Source organism: Aotus nancymaae, unplaced genomic scaffold, assembly GCF_030222135.1.
Source record: "Aotus nancymaae isolate 86718 unplaced genomic scaffold, 86718_ANA_hifiasm-v0.15.2.pri h1tg000067l, whole genome shotgun sequence".
Lineage (NCBI taxonomy): Eukaryota > Metazoa > Chordata > Mammalia > Primates > Aotidae > Aotus > Aotus nancymaae.
Window position 1 is genome coordinate 5,137,740 of NW_026988482.1, and position 21,756 is coordinate 5,159,495.

Consider the following 21,756-nt stretch of genomic DNA (forward strand, 5'->3'; position numbering starts at 1 on the left):
CCATGTGTCCTCCCTCGTTGTTCAGCTCCCACTTATGAGTGAGAACATGTGGTATTTGGTTTTCTGTTCCTGTGTTAGTTTGCTGAGAATGATTGCTTCGGCTTCGTCCATGTCCCTGCAAAGGACATGAACTCATGCATTTTTATGGCTGCAAGATTTTGTTTTTTATAACTAATTTTAGGGCACAATTTGACCTCCAGTGACAGCCTGTTTATATTACTTAATGTGAATATTTGTGGGTTTTGCCACAGAATATTGATGTGTTTGATTACATCATGCTGTCTCAGCTGCCAGGAAGCTGATACACTATCTGGCTTTGCTTCTCAAACTTGAAAGATCAGTTTTGTTTTCATTTTTCTACAGTCCGGTACAGACATACTTCTGTGAAATATAATAAAAATGTTGCAGCACTATTGAACTGTTAAAGTGTCTAAACACTCTATTATCTTGTTGCAGATTGATAATAGCCAGCATACCGCTGGCACTGGTCTACAGGAAGAACTTGAGTATCACCGAGATACACACACACACACGCATGCACGCATGCGCATACACGCACCCCTACTGCCTTTGGATAAGAGGTTGTGGATGATGTTGTTGTCATTACTATTATCACTTTGTTCATATGTAGCTCCAAGCCAAGCCCCTTGTGTCTTGTTTTTGGATAGAGAACAATTAAGACTGATTATATTTTTCTCTTGATTTCTACCTCCCTGTTAAAATTGACCAACTTCTAGTATAGGGAGTACTTGTTCTCTACTAACTGAATGTTGAATTTTAGGCCCTGTGTTGGACACTGGAGTAGAAATTGTAGAAATAAAAGGAATGATTATAAATAATGAATGCCCCTCCCTTGTCTCTTTTCTGGTCATGTTTTTGGCATGCAGTAGATAAAGGCTGCTGTAAGTTCTGGTTGCCTGAGATGCTGCTGATGGAACTTTCTGTATCACATTTTCTTTTCTTTCTTTTCTTTTTTTCTTTCTTCCTTTCCTTTCCTTTCTTTCTTTCCTTTGTTTTTGAGGTGGAGTTTTGCTCTTGTCACTCAGGCCGGAGTGCAATGGAACAATCTTGGCTCACTGCAACCTCTGTTTCCCGGGTTCCAATGATTCTCTTGCCTCAGCCTCCCGAGTAGCTGGGATTACAGGCATGTGCCACCATGCCTGCCTAATTTTTGTATTTTTAGTAGAGATGGGGTTTCACCATGTTAACAGACCAGACTGGTATTGAACTCCTGACCTCAGGTGATCCACTGGCCTCAGACTCCCAGAGTGCTGGGATTACAGGCATGGCCCACATTTTCATAAAGGATCAAACTGTTTCTTACTTATAACCAGCAGTTTTTCAATTAAGTTTTTTGTGTGCATCATAAACTGCATTAAACAAGGTCTCATTGGGACAGATGCTGTGTGAGGCAAAGGAGAGAGCAGGAGGAGATTCCATCAGCATGCAGAGCCTGTGCAGTGTGATCTGCCTTACCTTTTCACAGGATCATGGGTGCAGCATTGACAGTAAGCTCTGGGCACAAGGTGGAAGCAGAGAATGGACCAAGACATAGACATTAAGAAAGAAAAATGTATGATGGATCAGGGAACTCTGGCCAGTGTGGCCAGATGAGAGTTTTTCCCAGAAGTGAAGGGCATGAACTGCCAGGTTCAAAAGGTACAGTGTAAAGACATTGATAATTTCAGAAATTACTTATCATTGAGCTTCTCAATGGCAGCACTAGAAGCTAACATACTACTGCTTTTCAAAATGCAAGAACCTGACTTTCAGTCTAGAATTCCCTAGCCAAGGATATCGTTACAGAGTGAGGGTACAGCTATTTCTGGCAGGCAGAGTTTGAAATGTATTTTCTGTGTAGACTCTCCAAAGACATTCCTAGAATCTGTGTTTTACCAGAGTGAAGAAGTGTAAACCGAGAATGGGGGAAATGGGAGATCCAGCATAGAAGGAAGGCAAAGTGAATTCCCAGGGTAATGATGAAGGGGTGAGAGTTTTGCGGCAGGCCAGAAAGCAACAGTCTAGATTGGCCCAGATCACAGAGCTCTGGAAGGGAAGCCTAATGTGAAAATGAGACTCTGTGTAGCACATTTGACTGAGGAGATTCATACTAAGCAGTGGCTTCCAGACAGAGCTCTTGAAGGAGGTAGGAAAACTTACAAAGATACTGAAATGAAAGAGGAGGAAATTCACTCCAGAAAATAAAACAAAATCATGGTATCACAGTGCACTTCTTTGGATTGATAGAGAGCAGCATTGGAGTACAGATGGCCCTCAGCCTACAGTGGGGTTATGCTCCAGTCGGCCATTGTAAGGTGAAAATACCGTAAGTGGAAAGAATGCATGACTGGCCGGGGCTGTGGCTTGCTACCGCTGCCTGGCGTCACCAGAGAGTGCAGTCTACTGAGTGCCTGTCGCTTTCACACCATGCCGAAGTCAAAACCTCCAAAGTCAGCCATTGTAAGGGAACGTTTGTATAGCGAAGAAAGGGCATATAAGTGCCTTTAAAGGGGCACTTTTTAAGGCTCTTATCCCTTTTTGGCTAGATTTGACTTTGACTCTGGAGGAAGCCAGTGAAGACCCCATCAAGGGGCTGGGTGCGGTGGCTCACACCTGTTATCCCAGCAGTTTGGGAGGCCAAGGCAGTTGGATTGCTTGAGCTTGGGAGTTTGAGACAAGCCTGGGCAACGTGGCAAGACCCTATCTCTACAAAAATAAAAATAAAAAATTAGCTGGGCATGGTGGTAGTACCTGTATTCCCAGCTACTCGAGAGGCTGAGGTGGGAGCATCACTTGACCCTGGGAGGTCAAGGTTGCAGACAGCCGTGATCGCATCACTGCATTCTAGCCTGGGTGACAGAGCCAGACGTTGTCTCCAAAAAAAAAAAAAACATCTACCCTAATACTAAATCAGTAAGTAAAATGAAAAAATTGATGAATCAAGGCCTACAATGTTTACATTCCTTTGTAAATTATTTTTTATTTTATTTTTAGAGCAGAGTCTTGCTCTGTTACCCAGGCTGGAGTGCAGGGGTGTGATCATAGCTCATTGTAGCCTCTGAACTCCTGGGCTCAGGCTGTTTCTCCGCTTCAGCCTCCCAAGTGGCTGGTACTACAGGGGCATGCCACCATACGTGACTAATTTTTTTTTTTTTTTTTTTTTTGTAGAGATGGGTCTCACTTTGCTGCCCAGGCTGGTCTGAAACTTCTGGCCTCAACCAGTCCTCCCTTTTTGGCCATCCAAAGTGCTGGGGTTACAGGTGTAAGCTGCTGCACCTGGACACGTTCTTCTACATATACTGAGATAAATATTAATAAAAAGAACCAAAAGCGTTAAAAGTGGATGTCACTAGGGAACTAGATGAAGATGGGAGGTGGAATGGGGGTTGGCTGTTTTTACTTATAAGCCTTTTAGTACTTTTTAACTTTTCATCTGATCAGCATGTATAGAAATATGAAAACTCAGATCATTGTTAAACTCCTCAAGATCATGTCTCAGGAAGTATTACTATCTGACTGATCTAACACTCTTCTGTTCCAAAGAAAGATTTTGTTTATTTAAGGCCTTGTTCTAGAAAGTATTTAAGATTATTCCTTTTCTTAGCTCAAACCAACTGCTTTCCAGTGCCTTAAAGTATCTTTAGCCCCGATGCTGGGTTTTTTTGTTGTTGTTTTTTTTTTTGAGACAGAGTTTTGCTCTTGTTGCCCAGGCTGGAGTGCAATGGTATGATCTTGGCTCACTGAAACCTCTGGCTCCCGAGTTCGAGTGATTCTCCTGCCTCAGCCTCCCAAGTAGCTGGGGTTACAGGCATGCGCCACCACGCCCAACTAATTTTTTTTTTATTTTAAGTAGAGACGGGTTTTCACCATGTTGACCAGGCTGGTCTCGAACTCCTGACCTCAGGTGATCCACCCACCTTGGCCTCCCAAAGTGCTGGGATTATAGGCATGAGCCACCGTGCCCGACCACTGTTTTTAAGTATTTCTTAAATTGTTTTTGTATTGTTTGTGCCTCGGATGCTTCTTCACAGTAAAGGCCCTTCGTGATTTTTTAAATGGCCCTCTGAATGCCTAGAACAGTTTTACCATGGAAATGGGAATATGGAAATCACCTTTAAAATAAAATGAGAGAAGGTGACCCTTTCTAAAATGATAGAGAATATCTGATGTTTGAAAAACAAGGGCTGCACAGAGCTAGGAAATGTAAGGTGTGGTGTGGAGGTAGACAGATGTATTAGATATGTAGGGACGGTGTGAAGGAGATGCCCAAAATTGGGACCAGATTAAAATGGACCCTGAAAGCTTGAAGCTAATTTTGGAAATGTGTTTTAGGCAGTCGGGAGCCAGCATAGGTTTTTAATTAGGAGAATGACAACATTTCACATCAAAACATGGAATTTTATATTCAGAGTGATGTAAAAATCCAAAATTTTGTACACATCAGAGCTGTGTGCAAAACAAATAAATTGTCATAGAAAACAAACATGGAACATGCTGTTTGAAAACATTAGTACTGATTATCTCTGCAGTAGGACCTTGGGTGACTTTTCTCCTTTTTACTAGCAAAAATGTATTACTTCATTGTTGTGGGACAAGGATACTTTAAATCATTATGGACAGGCACAGTGGTTCACATCTAGAATCCCAGTGCTGAGCAGGAGTGGTAATCCCAGCGCTTTGGAAGGCTGAGGCGTGTGGATCACCTGAAGTCAGGAGTTCAAGACCAGCTTGGCCAACGTGGTGAAACCTCATCTCTACTAAAAATACAAAAATTAGCTGGGCGTGGTGGCATGCGCCTGTAATCCCAGCTACTAGGGAGCCTGAGGCAGGTGAATCACTTGAACCCAGAAGGTGGAGGTTGCAGTGAGCTGAGATGGCACCACTGCACTCCAGCCTGGGCGACAGATCGAGATCCGTCTCAAAAAAAAAAAAAAAAATCCCAGGGCTTTGGGAGGCCATGGTGGGAGGATCGCGGTGGGAGGATCGCTCAAGGTCAGGAGTTTCAAGACCAGTCTGGGCAGCAAAGCAAGACCCCCATCTCTACAAAAACAGATTAAAAATTAGCTGTGTGTTGTGACATGCCTGTAGTCCCAGCTACTCGGGAAGCTAAGACAGGAGGATCACTTGAGCCCAGGAGTTCAAGCTTAAAAAGAGCTATGATAACACCACTGTACTCCAGCCTGGCCGACAACCTGTCTCTAAAAATAATTAAGTAGGGGCTGGGCACGGTGGTTCATGACTGTAATCCCAGCACTTCAGGAGGCTGAGGCAGGAGAATCACTTGAACCTGGGAGGCAGAGATTCAGTAAGCCGAGATCATGCCAGCCTGGGTGACAGAGCAAGACTCCGTCTCAAAAAGTAAATAAATAAGTAAATAATTATTGTCAGGCTGATGTTTTATTGTGAAATCCACAGCATCTGTTGCATTCTGCTCCTTGTTCTTTGTTTACTGGAAGGGTAAATGTCCTGGGAACTTCCTCCTGTGAGAAGATTTGGGTGGCACAGAGGATAAGGAACTTTCCAGAAGCACCTGATCTTCAGCTTGGCCTTATCTTCCACTTTGTTCTAGGATTGTTAAAGATTCACTCCAGTCAGTCCAACCCCCAGCAGGCTGTCCTGACGATTCCCAGCCAGCTCAAACCACTCAGCGTAAACACGTCTGGAGGGGTACAGACGATCCTGATGCCTGTGAATAAAGGTGAGTCCCTCGCCCACGGGTTGTCTGTGCTGTGGCCGCCTCCACGTCTCCCAGCACTTTCCAGGTGGTGACTGCTCTGCCTGTGAACAGCCGCCCTTAGGCCGTCGCGGTACTTTCTGCACCTTGAACGCTAGGCCACCGACGCCAGGACTCAAAACCCAACTGTTTATTGGCTTCTAAATAGCTGCCCTTTAAACTGGTTATTCTAGTTAGAAAATAAATAAATAAATAGCTGCCCTCATGTGAAGTTGAATTGAGGGGGAGCATTTTAAGTGTTTTATAAGAATTTACATTAATTGGATTTCTTTTTTGAGACAGTTTCCTTATGTCACCCAGGCTGGAGTTCAGTGGTGTGATCTCCGCTCACTGCAACCTCCGCCTCCTGAGTTCAAGTGATTCTTATGCCTCAGCCTGCTGAGTAGCTGGGACTGCAGCCGCCCACCACCATGCCTGGCTAATTTTTGTATTTTTAGTAGAGATGGGGTTTCACCATCTTGCCCAGGCTGGTCTTGAACTGACCTGAGGTGATCCACCCACCTCGGCTTCCCAAAGTGCTGGGATTACAGGCGTGAGCCACTGCACCCGGCCTGGATTATTTTCTTAGTTTAACGACAAGCTCCCGTTTCTACAGTTGAAGATATACCTCATTTGTTCTCATACCTAATCATCGACCACTATTAAAAAGGGACTTTGCAGTTCCTGTTGTCCTGAAGTTGTTTGTGCTGTTAGTCTAATATGGGGTTGTCACCTGCGAGTTAGAGCACCCTCATTAAAGATAATTTCTGTATTTGTTGTATTCCTCCCTCCTTTTTTCCCTTCAGTGGTTCAGTCATTTTCTGCCAACAAGCCACCTGCCATTCTGCCTGTAGCTGCCCCAGCTCCAGTCGTCCCCAGCTCTGCTCCAGCAGCTGTTGCAAAAGGTGCGTAGGATCTCACAGAGTTTTGTATTTGTCCTTTTTGTTGTTGTCATTCATGTTCTCTCATGATGTCCAGAAGTTTTACGTGGGACATTACTATAATCTGAATCCTTCAAATTTTCAGCATTTGGCAAATATGTACTAAATGCTCATTTGGTAGACTTAACATTGAGGGAAACACAGAGATGTATAAGGATCATTACTGCCCTTCAGTAATTTATAATCAGGTTGAATAGAATTGCTGTAGACAGCAAGCAGTGATTGATAAACACAAGACATGTGGCCAGGGAGATGATCGCTGAAATAGCGCACCCTGGGGTGTCTGATCGGGTTTGGCAGGGGGTGTGGAGAAGGGCAAGACTTTGTATTGAGGATGGATTATAACCTGGACTTTAAAAGAGTAGAAGTTTTTAGCTGTGGAGAGTCAAGGGGTATGCCAGATTAGGGGCACAGGAGAGACAAAGACTCAGCTTCCCCTTTGGGGAAGTGGCCAGTTAGAGGGACTCTTTCATGATGAAAGAGGTTTAGGTAGGGACCAGACTTTGGCGAGCTGCCAGTGGGAGACATTCCTGCCCATAGGAGTAGATCAGGATAGCACGGCGGATTAGAGCAACACGCGTGACCTTGATAACATCTCCAGTAACATTGATAGCGCCTGTGTGTTAATACCCTACAGTGGACCAGTCACCATACTAGCTGCTTTGTATATATAACTCATGCTTAATTCAGCACTTCAGCATAGCTCTTATGCCCATTTTGCAGATGAGGAAACCAGTTTGGGGATGTAGGTATATACGTCCCAAGTTAAACAAGCTAGAAAGCACTAAAACTGGAAATTGAAATACACATTTGTCCCGTCCCATGCCATGCTGCTTTTCAAGCATGCCAGGGTCTCGCATGATGCTCTTGGGAAGGAGGTGGCTTTGTAACTTACTAAAGAAGGATTTGGCAGACTATGGCCCACTGCCTGTTTTTATGCATAAAGCTTTATTGGCACATAGCCACACCCATTCACTTACACACTGTCTCCTCAGACTTTCGCACTACAACCGCAGTTTCTACGGAGATCCTATGACCCACAAAGCCTGAAATATTTACTGATTTACCTAGCATAGAAAAGGTTTGCCAGCCCCTGGCCAGAAGATAGCTCATGAAAGAATGGTGTCAGTCTGGACCAGTATTTCTCAATAGGAGGGACATGTTATAGGCCTGCCTCACACAGATTCTCATTCAGTTCATTTTGGACTGGGCCAGAGCATATTTGTTTTGATTTTAATTGAAGTAAAATGTTGTTCAGTGAAATATAGTTACTTTTTGTATAAACCTGGCCATCTCTACCTCTTGATGGGGTAATACCTCATTAAGAGGTAGAGATGGCCAGGTATTGTGGCTCTTGCCTGTAATCTCAATACTTTGGGAGGCTGAGGCTGGTGCATCATTTGAGGTCAAGAGATCGAGACCATCCTGGCCAACATGGTGAAACCCTGTCTCTACAAAAAATACAAAAATTAGCTGGACGTGGTGGCGTGTGCCTGTAGTCCCACCTACTCGGGAGTCCGAGGCAGGAGAATCGCTTGAACCCTGAACCCAGGAGGCAGAGGATGCAGTGAGCCGAGATTGCACCACTGTACTCCAGCCTGGGTGACAGAGTGAGACCCTGTCTCAAAAAATGTGGTTTGATGAGCTTGGAAATATCCACGCACAGTGGATCTGGTCTTTCTGCCTTATGTCTCAGAACACTGAGGTGATGCTGAAAGTTGATAAACTAGCTTGAGAGATGATGTTGAAAAGGTTACAGTATTAGAAACTAGAACAAGCCAGCCTTGTACTTCAGTGTTGGTAAATCACGTGTGGGGAGGGGTCTCACATAGCAGTGTGGGTGGTGGCCCTTTAAGAAATATCTGAGGAGTCATTTTATTGCCCCTGCCCTGTCATGAGACTGGAGTTATCCCCCCCGAGACCCAGGCTAACAGTTCTTCCCTTGTCCGATAACCCTGGGATGGTAGGAGCCATCTCAGTCTCCTGGCCATGTCCCCACAACAGCTGGAGTGGCAGTTGCCTTGCTGAGCTTCACTGCAAGAGCTTTGTCTCTGCCTGCACGTGTCCTTCCACCGCTGACCCCTAACAGCTGCCTCTTTGTTGCTCTTCCTTTGTAGTGAAGACTGAACCAGAAACCCCTGGGCCAAGCTGCCTCTCTCAGGAGAGCCAGACAGCAGTGAAAACAGAAGAAAGCTCCGAGCTGGGAAACTATGTCATTAAGTAATTCTGCCAATCTTTCCTAAAGGAATTCCGCTTCGGGTGTTTGTCTGAGGCTTTCTGAAAGTCACGCCTGTGACAGCTGAGTGTGTGCAGAGTTGTGTGTGTAGTTCTAAGCCCTTGATGGGAGGAACTGTCCATCCCTGTGCGGTGGACAAGTATTGTCGCTTGACGCACACTGAGGGTCATCATTTTATACAGTGATGTGACTGGACGCGGCACTTGATTCGTAGGCTTAGAAGCCTCAGATGGGATTAGACCTCCCTTCAGCTGAGCTTGCCAACATGGGCTTTCTCTGCTGAGTCCTTGGGCACAAAGTTTCTCCTGTTGCCATCTCTCAGGTGTGTACACCCTTTGTGACTGAGTGTCCACTCACCTGCCTAATCTTAGCTGCCTCTTCATGGGCCATACACACTCTTTGGTTCTTCTTAAAATGCTTCCTGAGGTTTTCTAATTTCTAAATCAGGAAGCCACTTCTAACCAGCCACTTGTAAGTATCTCAAACTGCTGGGGACAGTAGAAACTTAGCCACTTTAACATGGTAGATGGAGGCGGGAACTGTAATAACCCTAAGATGGGTATACAGAATTTTTCTGCCCTAGTAGCAATCTGCAAAAAGATTACATTGCTATTTAATTTTGAGGTGTAGATTAAGTGTGTGTAATATTTGCATAATCTTCCATTCCTGGGATCTTATTTATTTAGTCTTGACATTTTCTTTTTAAGTATAGAACACCCTTCCTTTACAAGGAAGGTAATCTATGGAAGGAAAGACAGGCTAACGTGATGATTTTACATTTTAATTCCCTCAGAACGGAATATATACATTAAATACATGGCATATTATGGCTATAGAAACTGCTACAGGTATTTAATTTATTGCCTTACTTTTTTTTTATCCCTTTCAGGCTAGACCATTTAGAGACTATCCAGCAACTCCTAACAGCAGTAGTGAAGAAGATTCCGTTAATCACTGCAAAAAGTAAGACAGCTACACTGAATATGGGGTGAATTGTTAAAAACTGTGAACTTAAGGTATTGAGTCAACTGAAATCACTTAGGATTGTAAATTAATATTGATACGCAGTTACCTTGTAAGGTTTCAGCTAGAGATATAGCTCATATGCAGGGGTTTTAGAATCGACATCCAGTTTTTTTATTGTTTTTACTGTGTTCATCTGTAGAAGGTTTTACATTTTTCATATGTCAATCATAAATTGTTACGTATGCAGTTAAAACTCTGCATTAGCGTTTGGTGTTTGTGAGTGAGGAATGTATTTAGCATTTGCCTGCAGTGCACTAGGTTCTGTGTAGGCTTGGGATGTTCACTGTCTCATGTAATCCCAGCCTCCTGTGTGATAGCTGGTGTCATCTCCATTTACAGATGAGGAAACTGAGGGCAAGCAAGGTTGAATAAGTTGCTCGAGCTCACATAGCCGTGGGTGGTGAAACAGGAACCAGACTGGTTCTGTTTGATTCTAAGGCCATTCATCTTTCCTCTGAAACTCAGTATGGCACACTTTGTAGAAATGCACAGGTTATAAGACCTCCAAAAGTGATGTGCTTTATCACTGCCCGTCCTTAGCTAGATTCAGTAATTTGCTTAGCCCCAGTTGTTCTGACAGAATTCATAGCCCTTGCTGATGGGCAGCAGCCTGCAGACACAGGAGCGTGCTCATGGGTAAGACCACCATGCATCCTCAGAGGGAAGCCACTGGCAACCTCCACGCCCCCTCCATTTGCAGGGCTCTGAACATGCACGCCAGGTACAGACCACCTACTTACTTTCTCCAACTGTAATAGCAAAGCAGTAATCTCTTTTCTCATAAGGTAAAGTTTGGGGGATCATTTTGATGTAGCTTAGAGTAGATGTTTAGTGAGTTTCCCAGCCTAACAGAAGAAATTCAAACAAAAAAAATCTCTCTCATAAATATATATACAGACACACACACACACACACAAACACTTTTCTCTCTCCTTAAAAATACAGAATATAAAAGAGCTGGAAGGTAGCTCAGAAACTGTCTTCCCAGCTTTCTCAATTTATAGATAAGAAAACTGAGCTGGCCACAGTGGCTCACGCCTGTAGTCCTAGCACTTTGGGAGGCTGAAGCGGGTGGATCACCTGAGGTCAGGAGTTGGAGACCAGCCTGGCCAACATGGTGAAACACCGTCTTTACTAAAATACAAAAATTAGCCAGTTATGGTGGTGTGTGCCTATAGTCCCAGCTACTCGGGAGGCTGAGGCAGGAAAATTGCTTGAACCTGGGAGGCAGAGGTTGCAGTGAGCTGAGATCGTGCCACTGCACTCCAACCTGGGCAACAGAGCAAGACACCATCTCCCACGGCCACCTTGTGAGTTAATGGCAGGCCCAGGGCTCCTAGTGGAGCACACTTCCACAGACTTTAACAACCTTATGGCAGTGATTACCTTCTCTACCAAAGAGGCCAAGCTCCCAAGGATGTTGCTTTGGGTACACATGACAAGACGCCTTCTCTTCTAAGGAGACGCCCTCCTGTGTTAGGCTGCATCTGAGCTTGCCCAGGAAGGAACATACCTGCAATAAAGAGGTCTGAAGAAGTTACTGGCTTGCCTCCAGCAAATGACACGTGATTTGAATTGTAAGAGCTTTATTCAGGGTTTGCTCGGTATGTGCGTTCTAGGTGAAGATGCCAGCTGCTTTTCTGCGAAGTCTGTGGAGCAGTACTATGGCTGGAACATTGGAAAAAGGAGAGCCGCTGAGGTAACCCCCGTCTGCCTGTTTGACACGCAGGCAGAAACGCCTGTCCCTTCTGGCTGCCTCCAGAAACCTTGTCTTATGGAACAGGATGCAGATTGCAGCACATTTTGTTCAGTTAAAAGAATCTCATTTTTCAGAGACCGGTATCCAGCCGGCTTTCAGGGCTGCCTTCTTTTCCTGCACTGATAGAAACATCCCTCATGTTTTCTAAATTTTTTTCTGAGTTTCAGAAGTTTAAATGAACTAAAGTATTGAGTCCTTACAGTCTGGCAGCCGCTCTGCCGGTGTGCTGGGGTCGGGAGCAGCCTCTGCAGCACCTGCCCAGGGAGCAGTGGAAGGTGCTGGGGTCGGTTTAGGGCAGGCTGGGGTGGGAGCGGGAGTGGGAGGTCATAGGTTGAGACCAGGTGAAAAGCCTTAAAGGCTGAACCTAGGAGTTGCTGTTTTACTTTATGCATTCAGGAGCTGGTAGAAGTTCTTTTTTTTTAAGTGGGGAGTAAGATAACCAGGAAATTTTTCTTTTGCTTTTCTTTTTGATTTTTCCTGAAAAATCAGGTTAGTCCTTAATACTCGGAGTGGGGATGGCCTGGTTTTTGGTGGCAGAAGTGAGAATTCCATGCTGTTTTGTCTTAGATGGCAAAGTGTGTGTGTGAGTGTGTGTGTGTGTGTATAGGAGAGAGATTTTTTTTTTGTTTGAATTTCTTCTGTTAGGCTGGGAAACTCACTTTTTCTTTTTTTCTGAGACGGAGTCTTGCTCTGTAGCCCAGGCTGGAGTGCAGTGGCGTGATCTCGGCTCACTGCAACCTCTGCCTCCCGGGTCCCAGTTCAAGCAATTCTCCTGCCTCAGCCTCCCAAGTAGCTGGGATTACAGGTGTGCACCACCGTGCCCAGCTAATTTTTGTGTCTTTAGTAGAGACAGGTTTCACCATGTTGGCCAGGCTGCTGTTGAACTCCTGGCCTCATGATCTGCCCACCTCGGCCTCCCAAAGTGCTGGGATTACAGGCGTGAGCCACTGCTCCTGGCCGGCTTTTTTTTCTTTAAAAAAAAAAAAATTCTAACAGGTGAAGTAGCATGGTGACTTATGATTGCATGATATGTAGTTGTATTAAGTGGAAGGATTTAATTATGGTTCCAAAAAATATATTAAAGTGGCAAAGAGCAATGACAATGCGAAAAGTCTTACAAGAAATCCTGGAGAAGAATCCAAGATTTCACCACCTGACTCCCCTCAAAACGAAGCACATTGCTCACTGGTGCCGCTGCCATGGCTACACCCCACCGGACCCTGAGAGCCTGAGGAGTGACGGGGACTCCATTGAGGATGTGCTGACCCAGATCGACAGCGAGCCCGGTAAGCCTGTGGTGGCCTGTGGTGGTACTGCCCAGAGCTCCTGGCAGCCTAGGGCATTCGCTGGAGTAGAGAGAGGTGAGGACTTGGAAGAGGTGCCACAGAGAACAAGAGCCTTTGCCAACCCCTGCCAGGTCCTCCCCGGGACCGTACAGCCCCTGTGCAGCTGTGTGTACCCAGGTATCTCAAGTGTTGTGCCTCAGCCACAAACGTCCCGGCCCGGGCCATGCAGCAGGCACACCCTGCTCATTCAGGAGTCCTGGCCCGGCATCATTTCTTCTTCGAAGGCTCCTAATCCATCTCCTTTCCTGCACATCCAAGCAGCTTCCCCATCTTTTATGACCTTAGGGACTCCCCCGGCCCCAGACAGGTCTGTGCTGTTTCTGTGAAGGTGAGGCCTGTGTCTCATCTGTTACTTCATTTCCAAGCCTCGCAGGGAGAACAGCACCCGGTGTTGGAGGCACTTGTGAAACTGTTGTGAATAATGTTGCTGGTGAAACGAACTGTTTTATGATTTGCATATACGAGGCTTCCTGTTAATCTGACTGGTTGCACACAGCCCCTAACCTACAAAGGTTTGACTTGTGATTTGATTTTGTGGCTTTACAAAGCTGTAGGCATCAGTACACCCCTCGACTTAGGATGTGATTGTATCCAGATAAGGCTGTTGGAAGCTGAAAAGATCCCAAGTCGAAAAATGCTGTTTTCAACTTACAATGGGTTTTCACATAGCCCCATCCATCATGAGTCGAGCAGCAGCTAGAGCCCAATCAGTAAAACAAAACGCCAGGGGCTGGGTGCCCTTAAGGCTTGTACCTGGTGTGGCCCTCACACACTGGTCCAGAAGTGGAAGGGCACTGGTGCCCTAGGCCTGGCTTTACAGTCCTCACACTCTTTACCAGGCTTTGTATAAATCGCCTTATTAGAGACTGGACGCACAGTATACATGGAAATGTTAACAGTCCCGCTCTCTGAGCAGTGAGAACAGGGGTGATTCTTTTTATTTTCTTCACTCTGCATTTCTAAATTTTCCAGATTTGAGATGAAGAAAAATCAGGTTAGTCCTTAATACACAGAGTGGGGATGGCCTGGTTTTTGGTGGCAGAAGTGAGAATTCCATGCTGTTTTGTCTTAGATGGCACTTACCTTACATAGATCACACAGAGGATGCCTGTCTTTGTGCCTTTCTCCCTCATGAATTACTAGTTCTCATCATTACAGATCCATAGAATTGTAGAGTAGAAAGAAGGTCAGCTCCCCGATACATAACCCCCTTCCTCAGGCCATGGGGCTCATGGAGACGGAAGTCCTCTTGCTTTGTCCCCATAGCCATCGTAACACTGCCGCCTTTCATTTAGAGTGCCCGTCGTCATTCTCCTCTGCTGACAGCCTGTGCCGCAAACTGGAGGACCTGCAGCAGTTCCAGAAAAGGGAACCCGAGAATGAGGAGGAGGTGGACATCCTCAGCCTCTCCGAGCCAGTAAAGACAAACATCAAGAAGGAGCAGGAGGAGAAGCAAGAGGAAGTCAAGTTCTTCCTGCCCCCAACCCCAGGGTCGGAATTTATTGGGGATGTCACACAGAAGGTAGGGGTTGTGGTGTTAATAATTCATGCAGCAGACCAGACCCAGAGCTAGACATTCGGACGTTCAGCCTCCCAGACCCAGACCCAGATTCAGACTCAGACATTCAGCCTCTCACAACCAGACCCAGACGTTCAACCTCTCAACAACCAGACCCAGACGTTCAACCTCTCCACAACCAGACCCAGACATTCAGCTTCTCAGACCCACACCCAGACGTTGAGATGTTCTGTCTGGTTGGCCCAGGTTGCTCTCTGGGCTCCCACCTTCCTGCATCAGCGCCCTTGGGCAGGAACACTAATAACACGTGAAAAGGTTGCTTGTTGAACGCAGACTTGAAGCACAGCTGGCTGGATATAAAGTTGATTATGTTTCATCTCGTTTCTCATCTGCCTCAGGAGAAGCACCTTGCCCTCATGAGGCATTTCTGAGTTGCGCTTCAGCAAGCAGTCTCCCCCGCTATGTGTCTGGGTCCTGAGTGCCCCTACCTTATTACACAGGGGAGAGCTGTTTATCACCCTGCTGGAGCCTCATAGCTCGTTGGCACCTGTCAGTGCTCAGGGCCCAAGGTGGAAGAGTGTGCTTTGACTGGATGCCACGAACAATGGGCAGGTTGCTGTGTCCAAGTGCAAACAGGAATTGGAGTCTGATTCCAGACCTTCCAGAGTGTTGATCACTTAGCAGAACTCAGGGCAGATCCCAACTATGTTCTCCCTTGAAGGAGATTTGAGAGTCAAATAGGATTACAGTAGCATTTTAAACAGTTGGTCAGAAATGTAGAAAAACAAGATTACATATTCTTCTAGTTGTCATATTCTGTGTTACTCTCCTGTGAATCTTGCCCAGAATGTTTATCAAGTCCGTCTTCCAACCAGGCATCTCTTTGGGTGTCTGAGAGGTGTGCTTCTTTGGAGAGAGGCTGTTTTTAAAGTAGCAATAGGAACAAATGGCTTTCTTCTGCTTTTCCAGATTGGGATCACCCTGCAGCCCGTGGCGCTCCACAAGAATGTGTATGCATCCGTGGTGGAGGACATGATCCTGAAGGTGCGTGCCTGCAGGGGCTACCAGCCAGGAAGGATGGTTGCATCCCAGGCGATTTGGAGTAAGGGCCAAGGACAGAAAAGGAACAGAGAACAGGCTTTAAAACTTCTCATCTTATTTGGGCCTAAGTTCTCCTTTTTGTTTTTCTTCTTCTGATTTTTCAATGGACTAAGTTATGTTTCCTTTAAATGCTCATGTCACTCTGAGGACATATTTTTCCATGTGGTTCCAGGTGCTTCCTAAGACGTGTTCTAGGGTGGTGGTCAGCGTGCTCGTTGCTTTAGGAGGTGGTAGGGACAAAGCCTAGGGCTTTTCCTACATGTCTCCACAGTCAACAGCCCCAGCTGTCCTGAGCCTGGCAAGGGGATGGAAATCCGCAGCCTCTTTTCTGCAGCCTGATCCTAGCTCAGCATTTCCTTTCCCCGTGGATGCTCTCCAGGAACAGGGATACCTCAGTAACAGCTGCTTTCCTTAAAAACAATGTCTGGGGCTGGGCACGGTGGCTCACGCCTGTTATCCCAGCACTTTGGAAGGCCAAGGCAGGCAAATCACTTGAGGTCAGGAGTTTGAGACCAGCCTGGCCAACATGGTGAAACCCCGTCTCTACTAAAAATACAAAAATTAGCTGGGCGTGGTGGCACTCACCTAGTACTCCAGCTACTTGGGAGGCTGAGGCAGGAGAATCGTTTGAACCTGGGAGGCAGAGGTTGCAGTGAGCCGAGATCGTGCCACTACACTCCAGCCTGGGCAACAGAGTGAGACTCCAACTCAAAATAAGTAAGTAAATAAATAGAACAATGTCTGAATAATGAAAATCACTCTAGTTCATAATTAAAGGTCTCAATTTTTCATTGAGACCTTTAATTTTTCATTAAGGACTTTTTAATCCTTAGTTGCAGTTGTTTCAAACATTTGGGGTAAGGGATGATGGGGTCAGATGCGTCCCTTCTTGCCAGCAAGCAGATGGCCATTTTGAAGAATAACAGCATTTTCTATTGTAGGCTACAGAACAGCTGGTGAATGATATCCTGAGACAGGCCTTGGCAGTTGGATACCAGACAGCTTCTCACAACAGGTATTACTATCTCTGCAGTCTGCGGTATGAGGCTTACACCTCTTTCCTCACAGTTGAATCGCCCATGAAGGTGTTTTATATGACATCAATCCAGTGGGAGATGGCGTGAGTGCTAGGACACTCTCAGAGAGCCAGATGACTCAAGGGTCTGCCCTGTCATTATCAGAGAACCTCGTGGTTGGGAAAGCTCACTCAGCGTTGCTCAGAGGGTTCTGTCCATCCCCCACATTACTTCACAGACACCTGGGACTGTTTTGTTACAGGGTTGAATACATATTAGCTTTGCAACTAAAGATAACAGTGTCCATTACATGTCAGACATGAGGGCCAAGCATTGTGTATATTACCTAATTTTTCATTGCAGAACTATTATTCCCTTTTTAAAAAACCAGGAAACCAGACTTTGAGAGGTAATCTTGCCCAGCTTTCCCAGCAGATACAGTGTAGATCTGGGCTCCAACTCAGGGCTCTTGGCACTGAGGCCCCGGGCTCACCACTGCCCTTGCTGACTCTCATTGTCTTTGATTGAGACACTGAGTTTCAGTCTTTTCCTGGGCCCTGAAAGGATGGGAGATAGGCCACATTTGCTTTGCTTTCAGAGGAAACGAAGATTATTTTACTGCATTATGCTAAAGGCTGTCACAAACTTATAAAATTGTAGCAAAGTGCCTGAGGACATCATGAAGAGGCCTAAATCAGGGGAATATTAGACGAAACTTCACAGGAATATATCAGACAACATAAAAGGAAGGGAACCAAGAGTTCCGGTCCTGCCGCCCGCCATCCTGTTTGAACCCCCAAGTGAGCCAGGGGCGTCCTGTGGCCCCCGCCCACCTCCGTGGTCCCTGTTCTGGAGGGGTAGAGTGACTGGGGTGCTTTTGATGGAACAGTTAACATCACGCCTGGCCCAGTGTGACTCCATCTCCCCTCTCTGCAGGAGATGGGAAATGGGGTCCCAGGGTTTTGTGGTGCTTTGACTCAGCTCTTGGTGTGCTGAGCTCACTCACTAGTGTCATTCTGTTCTGTCATCCACTTTCTCTTTTCGCAGTCCTCAGAATCTTTTTTCCTAATCATTCAGCCAGCTTTTTGACATCCTTCTCAGGCCTGTGAGTAGGAAGGCAGATGTGAGCCCTGACTAGCGCCGTGACTGGGGGGAGGGCAGATCCCCCCCGAGTGCCCCTAAGCTATGCCTGTGGCTCAGAAGCCCTCTCCCCAGGGCCTCTGCCTGGGATGGTCCCTGCGGTGAGTTAAGTGAATAAATGAGATGCGTGTGAGAGAATTTCACCTGGTAACACCCTTTGTTTTTTGGACCAGGATTCCCAAAGAAATTACAGTGAGTAATATTCACCAGGCCATTTGCAACATTCCTTTTCTGGACTTCCTCACAAACAAACACATGGGAATATTGAATGAGGACCAGTGAACGGAGTGAGGTTCCCCTGGAGAAGCGGGATTTGAAGGCGCAGCGAGGCTGAGGACCTGCTGCTCGGGGAGGAGGGGGTTTCCGGCGCGCCTCGGGATGTCCCGGCTACCCAGCCATTGCTGCCGCCTCCTCCCGACTTCCAGCAGTGTGCTCCGTCCAGACGAAGTCCTCCTAGGACAGGAGTTTGTTTTCTGAGTGCGGAGTGAAGCTGTGAGTGGATACGTGATTTGTTGGCCAGCGTTTCTGCCGACTCTGTAAAGGCCCCATGAGAGCCGGGCCAGGCTGTGTGCCTCAGGTCCTCCCCGGGTGTGCTCAAGGGGGCTTCTTGGGCCCGCCTCCCCAGGAGGTAGAAATTGAGTGGCAGGCTAGAGATGTCACCCATTTTGTGGGCTGGAAATAGCAGCAGCTCCGGCAGTTACCTGAAGAGAGACTGGGCTTCAGCCAGCGAGCGGTTCTCTCGCCTGCCTGGCCTTGATGTGGAGGGGCTGTACTCAGCCTAAGTGAGTCAGCTACAGGAAGAGGCCATACCTAGAGCAAAGACTGAGAAGTCCCTTTTTGAGCACAGGAGCGTTACTAGAACCACTGTCAAAGCAGTGGCAAGGGACGGAGAGACCCCAGCATGGGTCAGGAAGAGGTTTGATTTTAACCAAGAAAACTCTATGCTAGGAACATAGGACATAGGACATAGTGCACCAGTCCCAGACACTTGGCAGAAGCATAGCCAAGTGTGTGGAGCAGATCACAGGCTCCACGCTGTCTGCACGAGCTTCTGCTGCTGACCTTGTGTTGAGTGGGCAGTGGAGAGCAGCCCCCCCGGCAGGCCCTGCTGGGGTCACCTGTCTTATCCATGGATCGTGTATCCTCTTCTCTGTTTTCCCAAGAAGAAAAAAGTATTATTTAAACGAAACACCAGTGAGTGCCTTAAAGTTGGGGAAATAACTGCCCATGTCCAGAAGCAGTGAGATTAGGCTGTGTCTGTAAGCAAAGGCTCCCTCGATGGGAGGGAGCAGCAGGTAGGGGAAGGAGGGGAGCAGGTGGCACTGTCCAGTGCCCGGGCCACTGGCGGTGCCCTGTCCCAGACTTCCTAATGGCCTGTGTGGAAGGCAGAAGAAAGGATGCATGCTCAGCCAGAAATCTACTCCTATTCCACTCAAGGAAAATCAGAAACCTGTGAGTCAGAGTCAAAGAGAAGCTTATCCAAGCAACAGAATTCCTGTTTTCATGGGTCCTGTAGATGTTTGAGTCAGGTAGATAGGGCAGGAAGTAAGTGACTGAATAAAATCTGCCTTTTAAATTCAGCATCTGGGCCAGGCATGCTGGCTCACAGCTGTAATCCCAGCACTTTGGGAGGCCAAGGCAGGTGGATCACTTGAGGCTGGGAGTTTGAGACCAGCCTAACCAACATGATGAAACCCCATCATCTCTACTAAAAATAAAAAAATTAGCTGGGCATGGTGGCAGGCGACTGTAATCCCAGCTACTCGGGAGGCTGAGGCAGGAGAATCACTTGAACCCAGGAGGTAGAGGTTGTAGTGAGCCGAGATTGCACCACTGCACTCCAGCCTGGGGGACAGAATGAGACTCCATCTCAAAAATAAATAACTCGGCATCTGAGGGCTGCCAAGTACAGAAGGAGTCTATTCTCAGTAGGGCGTAGGGCACACACTGGCTTAACGAGTGCATAAGGCTCAGATAGTCTGTGCGTGAACTGCTCTAAGCAAGGGTCATAGGGAAGTGGGTAGATTCCTTCTGCTAAGTGGACTGAGGTCTACAGGATGGAGGGAGGAAGAGCTGATGCAGATGAGAACAGATTTATTATAGGTCTGAAAGCCTAAAGAAACTATCTTTTGCAAAAGAAACATTAAATGATTTAGCAGTCTCCACATGTGTTAATGTTTCAAATGTTTATCATAATGTGTATAATTGTGTAACAAAATTGTCCACAATAAATCTTTTGGTATTTGTGGTGGGTCTTTCTGAGTTTGAAGTGCTGTACTCAGGCAGGTTCCCCTGCACTAGGATGAGGTGATGGTGTAGGTTTGTTTGTATGTTTAAATTCCTCTACTTCTTGCCACCCCCCCCAAAAAAAATGCAACCATACAAGATAAAGGATTACAGTTATATAAAAGTCTAAAAAAACAAAATTGGAAATGAGCATTATTATTTCTGACAGCTTGGAGCAAAAGAAAACTGCATCAATGAGCTCAGAGCTTCCTTAAAGCCAAGGCAAAGAGAGAAATCAGCTCCGAATGTCTAACAAAGAAACATACCGGTTTATCTGGCAGGATAAAATTGGACTGTGTTGAGGTCTGAAAGAAGTTACTTCTGTGACAGTCATGCCGTGACCATCTGCTGCAAAGCATATGGCTAAAAACGAAAAATGCAGAAACAGAAGAGCTGAAAGATTTTGAAAGCTTTGGTTCTTTAAAGGCGAGAATTTCTGCAAGGAGGCATCATGATCCAGTCCAAGCATGTAACTTTCTGGGGACCATACCATATTTCACTGAGAGTCAGATTGGAGAGACGAGTGGTCTGGAGGCTGGGAGTTAGGGGTGTGCCTGGGCTTACCTTCATAAATGTTTATTTTGTCGGCCAAGCTTTGGGCAGGATCGACAGAGCAGGCACAGATCCGTGTCACAGGTGGTACCTTTCATGGCTTGGAGTCCATGTGACTGGTTGAAGGAGCCCTGTGTGGACGGGGCCAGCAAGCTGGTTTTTGGCTTCATCTTGACCCTGTTCAGAGGGGAAGTTCTTCCATCTGCCTGGGGTGGGCTGTAGGGCCTAGCTTTTCTCAAAAGCTGCTCTTGAGAACTTGTCCTGAGTCCTGTCCCATGGAGCACAGAGAGGCGAGACCTTGATCTAAGTATCTCAACCCTGTCTCTACAAAATTTAGCCAGGTGTGGTGGCAGGCACCTGTAGTCCCAGCTATTCGGGAGGCTGAGGTGGGAGAATCACTTGAACACTTCCTGGGAGACCAAGGCAGGAGAATTGCTTGAACTGAGGAAGTGGAGGTTGCAGTGAGCCGAGATCACGCCACTGCACTCCGGCCTGGGCAACAGAGCAAGATTCCATCTCAGAAAAAAAAAAGAAAAGCCAGGCACGGTGGCCCTGGGGTCCCAACTACTGAAGAGGCTGAGGTGGGAGGATCGTTTTGAGACCAGAAGGTTGAGGCTGCAGTGAGCAGTGTTCGCACCACTGCACTCCAGCCTGGGCAACAAAGCAGACCCTGTCTTGATGATGATGATGCACCTTCAGGAAGACTGTGGAGCTGGTGTGTGTGCAAAGCTGTGTGCTGTGCATTGCAGAAAGGCTCTTGGGTATCTGTCTGCCTTACAGTCAGGCCTGGTGGGTGTGCTGAGGCCTCCAGTGCTGCTGCCCACCAGCACTGCCAGGAAGGGGCGGGTCCAGCTGGTCCTGGCTGAGGTGCAGCAGAGCTGAGCGGCCCATTATAGGAACAAACAAGCCGCCTAGGCGCTGTGCAGGGTGACACTGGGTGGGAGGGGGGAGGGGCTGTGAGCACAGAGCAGTGAGCTGGAGGATGCTGGGAGCTGCAGGTGGGAAGAGCTGGCTCTCAGGCAAGTGAGGCAGCAAAGACTCAATCCTAACACCTATGCCTTGGTTACTTCCTGTACTGAGCACCCCACCCATAAACACGGATGCTCTTGGCAAGCAACACA

The 21,756-nt window shown here is 46.9% G+C and overlaps 1 protein-coding gene across 2 annotated transcripts in view; it reads left to right on the plus strand.

The window, feature by feature from the left end:
- Positions 1-20,045, plus strand: part of YEATS2 (YEATS domain containing 2) — a 104,979-nt gene extending 84,934 nt beyond the window's left edge. For both annotated transcript variants that reach the window (XM_021674494.2, XM_021674493.2), the window contains 10 exons: positions 5,570-5,698; positions 6,520-6,618; positions 8,772-8,874; positions 9,780-9,853; positions 11,536-11,615; positions 12,760-12,961; positions 14,317-14,543; positions 15,510-15,584; positions 16,583-16,656; positions 17,971-20,045. In XM_021674494.2, coding sequence (XP_021530169.1) covers positions 5,570-5,698; positions 6,520-6,618; positions 8,772-8,874; positions 9,780-9,853; positions 11,536-11,615; positions 12,760-12,961; positions 14,317-14,543; positions 15,510-15,584; positions 16,583-16,656; positions 17,971-18,079 — 1,172 coding nt within the window. In that variant the 3' untranslated portion in view covers positions 18,080-20,045. The remainder of the gene's footprint in view (positions 1-5,569; positions 5,699-6,519; positions 6,619-8,771; positions 8,875-9,779; positions 9,854-11,535; positions 11,616-12,759; positions 12,962-14,316; positions 14,544-15,509; positions 15,585-16,582; positions 16,657-17,970) is intronic.
- The last annotated feature ends 1,711 nt before the right edge of the window (positions 20,046-21,756 follow it).